We start from the raw sequence: 9,288 nt of genomic DNA on the forward strand, positions 1-9,288 counted from the left end.
CAAATACACAGAGAGTCAAACAGAGGGGTGAACAAATCTGAAATCACTAAACACAAAGAGCAAAAACCAGGAAAACAGAACACTGTATTAAACACGAGTAGAACAAACAACAGCTCAGTACAGCAGTAAAATACTAGACAATATTTAATACAATAAAATACAATATAATAACTAGCGTGAGCAGGATTTAAATGTCCACAAGTAATATAGCTCTGGCCCCCTCTGGTGGTGATAAAGTGCAAGTGGAACTGTTAAAAAATATTATTATTATTATTATTATTATTATTATTATTATTATTATTATTATTATTATTATTATTATTATTATTATTATCATCATACATTTATACTTATGTTAAACCAAAAACAGATTAAGTTCTTACAAAAAAAGTTGTTGAGTTCAAACGATGAATATGAGAAGAGTTTACAACTTTAGTATTTATTTACTAATATTTATATGTAGATTTGTTTCTATGCTAAACAAAATAGATCATGGTGCATTTTGAATAAATTTTCAGATGAGCAAAAATATTTAAAATATTGAAATGTAATGTGACGTGTTTCTTATTACCCAGATGTGTCCTGTTAGATTGATCATTTAAATAATAAATAGTTCTGAACATCTACACTTGGTTTTAGTCTCCAGTTTTACTTGTGAAGACTGAATGTGTTGTTAAAAAGGAAAAACCAGCATGAAGATCAGAGAGCTGTCTATGGGGGAAAAGCCTCTGTACTGTAGCAACACTGTTATCATGGAGTATAAAATCTCTTACATTTACATTTATCACTGTATAATCATTCCCATTGTGACATTTGGTTTGAAGCTCTAATGCAGAGAAATTATTGATGATAAGAACTAACCAGAAGTAAACATTACACTAAATTATTTTTATTTTTACTTTTCTTTTTGTGTCTCCTGATATTAAATACACCCCAAAGGTTAGAGACCAAATGTCCCCTTCTGTAAATGTCTCAAGACATGTTGTAATGACTATTGTTGCTTACATAAATACATGTTGTTTAGTTCATGTAGATGTAAAAATATGGTTAACATGTAATGTTCCTGTGGGTCTGAGAGCAATGTGGATGTGAACAAGCTGTGACATGTGGCTTCTTAAAAACTTATAAACTCTGTATATTGTCCAAGAGGCGCACACAGTGTTTGTTTCTTTCTTGTTGTAGCATTTTGTGTTAATGTTTTTATGTGCCTTCATGTATGTAATGTATTGTCTTTCACTTTATTTATTTTTTTATTTTAATGATGTGGTGAACGAGACTATTTGTTAAGTGATTTTGATTTGTGGAAGTTAAGGATGACAGAGAGATGTGTATTTGAGTATTAAATGTCTTTATTTTTGTAGTTTTCACTGTGCTTTATGAAACTACAGAGAGAGAGAGAGAGAGAGAGAGAGAGAGAGAGAGAGAGAGAGAGAGAGAGAGAGAGAGAGAGAGAGAGAGAGAGAGAGAGAGAGAGAGAGAGAACACAAAGTAAAATTACACAAGACATCTGTATGATTGGTGTCTGTTATTTATTGGATCAGTGCAGTTATACCTTCACTGTTCAGCTTCATTATTTGATAGAATTCAGCTTCACTTGTAGAAATGAAAGATTCTAGATGTTAGTAAAACATTGTGTGGAAATAATGAATGATTCTGAAAGTAATGTTGTTGTTTTGCTGGACAAATAAAGCTGAGAGACTTATAATCTTACAGTTAAAAAAAGAATTTAAAAACATAGTTACATACATATGAAACATTTCACTGACCAATCAGGTAGCACTTACACTATGAATATTAATGAAGCTCCCTCTGCTGTCCGTCCTTTTAAACATTTGCTTATTAGTGCTGATAAAGAGATTTTAACCTGAGATTTTTATTTCTAAATAAAATATGAATGTTTGATGAAGTTTTAAAGAGAAACAGAGTTTTGTTTGTTTTAACCCTTTCACCACCAGGCTCGGTATAATAAGGGAGTTACTATTTGATACAGAGCCGCCTTCAATTTCCAGTCAACACTATGGCAAAAGAGAAAAAAATACATTCTAATGTATATAAACTATGTCTAGGGCTAGACTCTCACCTTTAAAACATTAGATTAGCTTAACTCTCTCAGCTCCGTCCTCGGAAACACAGTTCAACTCACTCTCTCACAGCGCGGGTTGTCCACGAACTCCTCTGCGGTCCACTGGAGCAAGGAACAGATCGGATTTTGGTTATCGGATTGGATCAAATCTTGAAAATGGGTTGTTCAAAAGGGAAAGAAAGAATCTGAAATCCGATTAGATTACAAAATCCAATCCTAGTTTTATCCTGGATCAAACCTTCAGTTTGTGTTGTTCAAAACTTGTCAGTAGGATTTGGATAACTTTGATCTAAAAACAGGATTATCCTGATCCTAACAGGGGGTAGGATTCCAAGCTGGATTCCAGGAGGAAAATGTAGTGATACTTTAAAATGGGTCAAATAATACATTTGTATCATTTAGTGTATATACTTTTATTGAAGCAAAACTTCAGATCCACCTCCTAAAAGCAGAGCTTGGAAATGCTGGTCTCTCCTCCTCAGATGAAAAAGAAGACTGAAAATTCTTTATTTTGTTAACTATTGGACATTTAGCCATTTTATTTTTTTTAAGACTTTTTCAAAATATCCACAATGTATGACTCAATGTATGAAAACTCAGATGAGGGGTCATAAAAGATATTATGAATGGAAGTGGATGTTTGTTATTTTTGGGTTTTGTCTCAAAATAAAAAACTCTTACAGTGACCCCATGTTGGCTCTTCTACCTGTTCTTTACATAGCTGGTAGCCCACGTTGTGATATGTTGTCCCATTTAGAGCACAGGTAATCCGGATTTGGTAATCGTGAAAACGGTGTATGTGGATCAGGGTTATCGAATCCAATGTTGCTTTGAAAAATCGGCGTAAAAGTAAGACGGATTACCTGATACTGAATAGAAAAAAATGGGATTTCCAAATCCGGATCATTTTGATCCAGATTAAATTTTTTGAACAACTGGCCCCTGATGATCAAATTTGGGAGGTTTAAATTTATTCAGTTTTAAATACAGGAGAGATGATCAGTGGTGCTGAATTTTTGCCTTCTTCGTTTAAACAAGGACTGAAGTATGGATATAGTTTCTCAGTGAAAGACTGACCAGTGAAAGAGTAGATATGAGATTTGGACTTCACATCATAAAAGGAGACCAGACCCTCTTCATAATCCACAAACACCCCCACAACCTCCACCTTCTCTCTCAGTGTGAGGGGGACAGGGGGACCAACACAAGCCTGATACTGATTCTCATTCCTCAGCCACACAGTCCAGAATCCATTCTGAAGAGTCTCTATAATATTCCCCTTCCTGTTAATGTTCTCTGTGGCCACTCCAACATCCCATTCAGTTTTCCCTCTGACCTGCACCTCATAATAAAATCTCCCTGAAGAGAAACTCTGCTTTCCCAGAACACAGGCACATGTATTAAACCTCTGTGGTGTATCAGGGAGATTCTGTCGTGTGTCTCCACATGTCACTTGTTTTCCATCAGCTGACAGGATGAGAATTGGATTTGCTGTTTCAGGATCCAGAGTCACATCCACTGAGAGGAACACACAGTTTGTGATATGAGTAAACAGGTAAAAAAATATTCAATCATCATCTAGTGGATCAGATTCTTGAAAGAAAGCTTTCTTTAAAAATGAAATAAACTTGTACAGTTTATAATAGGAGTCTGTTAAGGATAAGAAATATAAAATGTTTCCTTCTTAAATGTTAGTGATTTGTTTTTTTGTTTGTAATTTTTGTTTTTCCGGAAATACACAGTCACAGAACATGAGAGAAAAACATTTGAGGTAAAAACCTTGAGTGTCTCTAGTGATAAATATCTGGTACATTTTACATTTAGAAATAAAACATGTGACTCTCAATTGATTGAGGGAAACTGTTTGTTTTTAAATTCTTTTTTATCTGTATGATTATAAATCTCTCAGCCTTCTTTGTCCAGCAAAACACTTTCAGAATCATTCAATATTTCCACACAATGTTTTACTAACATCTAGAATCTTTCATTTCTACAAGTGAAGCTGAATTCTATCAAATAATGAAGCTGAACAGTGAAGTGGAAAGAACACTGATTTACTCCAAGTCGTGGAATTTGGACTCAAACCTTTGGGGGTTTATTTAATGTCAGGACACAAAACAGTACAACATGCTCCAGGCTCGATTGTCTTTGCCTAGCACTGAGTAACCTACATAATCCTACATAATTATGTCTCTATATAATTCTCGTCATCTTACACAAACGCACACACGCACACACACACACACACACACACACACACACACACACACACACACACACACACACACACACAAACACACACAAATATTCTCACACACATAAACACACACAACATATATTGTCTCTCTCATACAGTATGCACACACACACCATATCTCACACACACCACTCTCTCTCTCTCTCTCTCTCTCTCTCTCCCTCTTTCTGTGCTACATGAAGCTCTCTCTGTCATTATTGTGAACATGTGGAAGTTTTCCTGATTCTGATGACAAATATAAGCTATTTTCCTTTTGCATCTTTACGTTAGTGATATATTTGAGTTTTGATTTTTATCACTCAGGAAAGACAAAAAGAGTCACAGAACATGAGATAAACACATCTGAGGAAAATCTTGATCCTGATGGACAGAATAGTTCAGTAATAGTCTCTATACAATAAACATGCACTAAAGCCCTTAAACCCTTTTCTACTTTAGAAACACTGATCATCTTCTTACATTTCACTAATAAAATAATGCAGGAACAGATGTATGTTTGTACAGAGATTAACTTTATACCTTTTTTAACTGCATGATAAAAGATTGATTTCTTTGACTATCAGTGGTAAATAGTAAATGACAGAAACACTGCATGGTCTAAAAACTCTTTCCTAACTACATGACATTAAAACTCTGACCTTTTAGACAGCATAAAGATTACATTTACCTCTGATAGTCAAAGAAATCAATCTTTTATCATGCAGTTAAAAAAGGTATAAAGTTAATCTCTGTACAAACATACTGTCATGAGCAACGAACCACCGTGGGAGCGTCGCCCTAGAGACGCGTCTCCGGGGTACTAGCGCACTTCTGCACTACACTCCCCATCAGCCACCTCGCCTCCTGATTACACCACCACCTGTCTCTCATTTCCCATTCACATAAATACCACGCTGCTACTCCATTCCGGTGCGAGGTCTCGACTTGTGTTACTACAGTCATTCTGAGCGTTTCCTGTCTTCTGTTTTCCCGGTTATTACTTCTGCTCGCTCTTCCTGACTTTCTGATTGTTTGCCGCCTGCCCCGACCTTTTGCCTGTCCCCAATTCGGATTCTGCTCTATCTTTCTGATATCGTGTTTTGCCGGTTCTGACCCCTGCCTGTTTGACTCCGATCTGTGTTTATACTTAAATAAACTCTGCTGCAAATGGATCCCCAGCAGTATGCCTCCTCGTCATTACACATGCATCTGTTCCTGCATTATTTTATTAGTGAAATGTAAGAAGATGATCAGTGTTTCTAAAGTAGAAAAGGGTGTAAGGACTTTAGTGCATTAAGGAGTAATAATAAGGAGCTATAGTGAGGAGGATAATGAGACACTTTAATACTCCTTTTATCTGGAGAGATCTACAGATGAAAATAAGTGTGATGATGAGTGGTGTAATGCTGATATGTACATTTTAATATGAGAGGAAATCAGAAAGCTCACTGTACCTGCATACTGCTGAATCCTCTTCAGTTCTGTGGAAACTAATTACAACAAAACATCACTGTCAGTAGATTTCAGATCAGTTATTGGTTGATTTTATTTAGATTTTGAAAAACGTGTATCTATCTTTTTATCAAATCTAATGTACAAAATAAATTCTCACCTGTTTCCTTTAACTTGTCATTGAGTGTTTTAGTGAGTTTCTCATTCAGAGTCTGCTGAAGCTGAGACAGAGCTGTCCTCACAGTGTCCTCACTCACATCAGTGTTAATACTGATCTCAGTCCAGTTCTTGGTGTGTGGAGGGCTGCACATGGAGGAGTAAACCTACAGTAGAACAGGAGAGAGGAGAAATCCCTCAGCATGGTGAGTGTTGTTCTGTGATGTTCTGCATTGTCAGTGAGCAGAGAGAGGAACACTGACCTGTAGGAGGTGGAGATGCTCCTCAGTGTGTGAGAGCTGCTCCAGCTCAGTGTCTCTCCTCTTTAGCACAAGGATTTCCTGCTTCAGCTCTTTAATGAGTCCTTCAGCCTGCGTTTCTGCTGCTTTCTGCTTCTCCTCCATCACCTCCAGCAGCTCAGCCTGACTTCTCTCAATGGAGCGAATCAGAGCAGTGAAAACTTCAACACTGTCTGCTTTCTCTTTCTCTGTGCTTCTCTAAAGGAGGAACACATTTTCACTTCTATCAGATAACACTGAATATTGACCTTTGTTCATTTCTACAAAATAAAAAAAACTACTGAATTTATAGTCTATGAACTTGTCATGTTTGTACACACCTTGCTTTGCTCTACTGAGTGTTGGATCTCTTTTATCTTCTTCAGTCGGTCCTGAATCATCTGCTGCACATCTGTCTGTGTTTCCACCAGCTGAGTCTGAGGACAGAGAGGAAGATAAATAATTTAGTTAAAAAAGTAATTTGGCTTAATTTAAATTTAAATCTTTCTATCTGATCCCCTACTGGAAGTTAATCAGTGTTTCTCACCTTCCTCTGTCTGCTCTCCTCCTCTATAGGAACAGTGTTGTGATTCTTGTGGTCTCCTTCAGTACAGAACTGACACACACACTTCTGATCATCTCTACAGAACAGCTCCAGAGCTCTCTCATGTTTCTGGCATATGTAGTCCTCCAGGTTCTCCACAGGGTTTATTAGTTTGTGCTTCTTAAGTTTGGGCATATTATTATGAAACTCTAAATGGTTTTTACATAAACTAGCCCCACAATCCAGACAGGATTTCAGGGCCTTAAGCTTCTCTCCACTGCAGGCATCACAAAGAACCTCAGGTTTGTCAGAGTCTCTTTTCTTCTTGAAGTGATCTGCAACCTCTCTCAGTGTTGTATTAATCTTCAGTTCAGGTCTCTTGGTGAATTTCTCTTTACATACTGCACAGTGACAATTTTGACTCTTGTCCCAGCACTGTGTAAGGCAGCTGTTACAGAAGTTGTGTCCACATGGAGTGGTGACTGGATCAGTGAACACATCCAGACAGATCGAACACAGCAGCTGATCTTCAGACAGGAGACTGCTGAAATCACGAGAAACTAGAAAAGAAAATGTTACACATTGTTGATAAATGGTGTAAATGGTGTAAACTGCATCTGTAGTTTAGGTGTGAAAATCACAGACCAGAATGTCTACAAGTTTTCCTAAACTGTGTAAAGGCACCTGTTGGGGTGTCAGTTACTGTTAGTGTAAAAATTTTATTTTTGTAGAAAATATAGATTCATGAATTTTTCAGTGAATGTTATTTGCAAATGTATCTCTTAATTGAAATAAATCTCAGAAGCACCTGAATTAAAAATAATCAATGACAGTGAGGTGGGATGAAGCCAAACATTTTTTTTCCCAGAGCTGATTATTTTTAAATAAAACCTTTCATGACTGAGTGATTTGAGTTCTTTATTCCACTTATACAGTATGTTTTGTCTTAGGATGTATTTGTTTTTGTTTTTTGGCCTGCTCTCTCTCTCGCTTTGTTTGATATTTTGTTATTCTTTCTGTTGTTGGAATTGACATCTCTGTAACAGGATGTTTTTTACTAGGTGGTTGTTCTGCATCTTTATTTAATAGGCTACATTTAGTCCAACATGCAGCTGCCAGAGTTCTCCCCAGGACAAGAAAGTATAACCATATAACCCAAATTTTACAATTCTACACTAGCTACCTGTTAAGTTAAGAATTGATTGCGAACTGCTGCTACTTACGTACAAGGATCTTAATGGTTTAGCTCCCATGTATCTAACTAGTCTTCTAACACGTTACAATCCTTCGATCACAAAACTCAGGACTTCTGGTAGTTCCCAGAATATCTAAGTCTACTAAAGGCGGTAGAGCATTTCCCAAAATTTGGAATAGTCTTAAATTTAGATTAAAAACTCATCTCTTTAGTCAGGCGCACACATAATACATAATCCATAATATTGTGTACTCTTTAGTCAGGCGCACACATAATACATCCCATCATATTGTGTACTATTACAACAGACTTGCACATTTTATGAACAGCAGATATGTTTAACCCTCTCCACTGCTTCTCTCTTTCTACCCATCCCGAGGCATCCAGAAATTGTACCAGCTCCAATTGTCTTTCGTGCAATGAAGATTTTGGACCTTCACTGAGATGAGGCTGACTCTGTGAGAATCCTGAGGCATCTAGAGATTTACCAGCTCCAGTCAGACTCTGCGATTCTTAAGAGGAGATGTGAACTCCATGTGATCTTTTGCAACAATACAACATTTGTTAGAATATATATTTATAATCACACCCTCCACTGTCACCCATATGAGGATGAGGTTCCCCTTTGAATCTGGTTCCTCTCAAGGTTTCTTCCTTTACCATTTTAAGGGAGTTTTACCTTGTCACTTCTGCCTGAGTCACCTCAGACTTGCTCGTTAGGGATAAATACACACACATTGTGGACTATATATTGAATTTTGTATTCTATTAATCTTTATATAATTCTTTATATTAACCTTTTGTTCTATGTTTATGTTCTGTAAAGCTGCTTTGAGACAATGTCAATTGTAAAAAGCGCTATACAAATAAACTTGAATTGAATTTAATTTCTTTTTGATCATGTTTTCTCCTCTTTATTTTAGTAATGGAGTTAGTGTATTGTGTTGTGATCTTTGTTGTTTTTCTTTTGTAGCTTATTTAGTTTTTCTCCCTAAATTAGTTAGATAGGTTCTGGTTATTGTTTTGTCCTGATCCCTGTCTTGAAGTCTCCAAACCCTCCTGCACTTCATGTTTGTGAATAAATGAGCTTAGTTCATTTTGACTTGGTTGAATAGAGACATTTTTTTTTGTGACAGGATTGGGGTTGAGTTGTTGATCCTCACAGTTTACACACACCGCCTTTTATTCTGTTACTCATCCCTTCATCCCCAGACTCCTTTTGTTCCCTGGGAACGTAACGAAGTATCACTGCCAAGCAAAGTGACACATTTTTCAGCCTGTAGTTTCATGTTAATGTTCATTTACAGATTCCTAGAATATTATTCTTTTATAAATGTTAGACTT

At 36.5% G+C, this 9,288-nt stretch overlaps 1 protein-coding gene across 1 annotated transcript in view; it reads right to left on the reverse strand.

The window, feature by feature from the left end:
• Window positions 1-1,399: 1,399 nt before the first annotated feature.
• The window catches only part of LOC113663171 (E3 ubiquitin-protein ligase TRIM39-like), a 537,569-nt gene continuing 529,680 nt past the window's right edge, over window positions 1,400-9,288 (reverse strand). The window contains exons 4-8 of the mRNA XM_047816040.1: window positions 6,547-6,642; window positions 6,191-6,424; window positions 5,932-6,094; window positions 5,774-5,809; window positions 1,400-3,601 (exon numbers count right to left, since the gene is read on the reverse strand). Of these exons, the coding sequence (XP_047671996.1) occupies window positions 3,054-3,601; window positions 5,774-5,809; window positions 5,932-6,094; window positions 6,191-6,424; window positions 6,547-6,642 (1,077 nt within the window). The 3' untranslated portion in view covers window positions 1,400-3,053. The remainder of the gene's footprint in view (window positions 3,602-5,773; window positions 5,810-5,931; window positions 6,095-6,190; window positions 6,425-6,546; window positions 6,643-9,288) is intronic.

The sequence above is a fragment of the Tachysurus fulvidraco genome, chromosome 1 (genome assembly GCF_022655615.1).
Source record: "Tachysurus fulvidraco isolate hzauxx_2018 chromosome 1, HZAU_PFXX_2.0, whole genome shotgun sequence".
NCBI classification, from domain to species: Eukaryota; Metazoa; Chordata; class Actinopteri; order Siluriformes; family Bagridae; genus Tachysurus; species Tachysurus fulvidraco.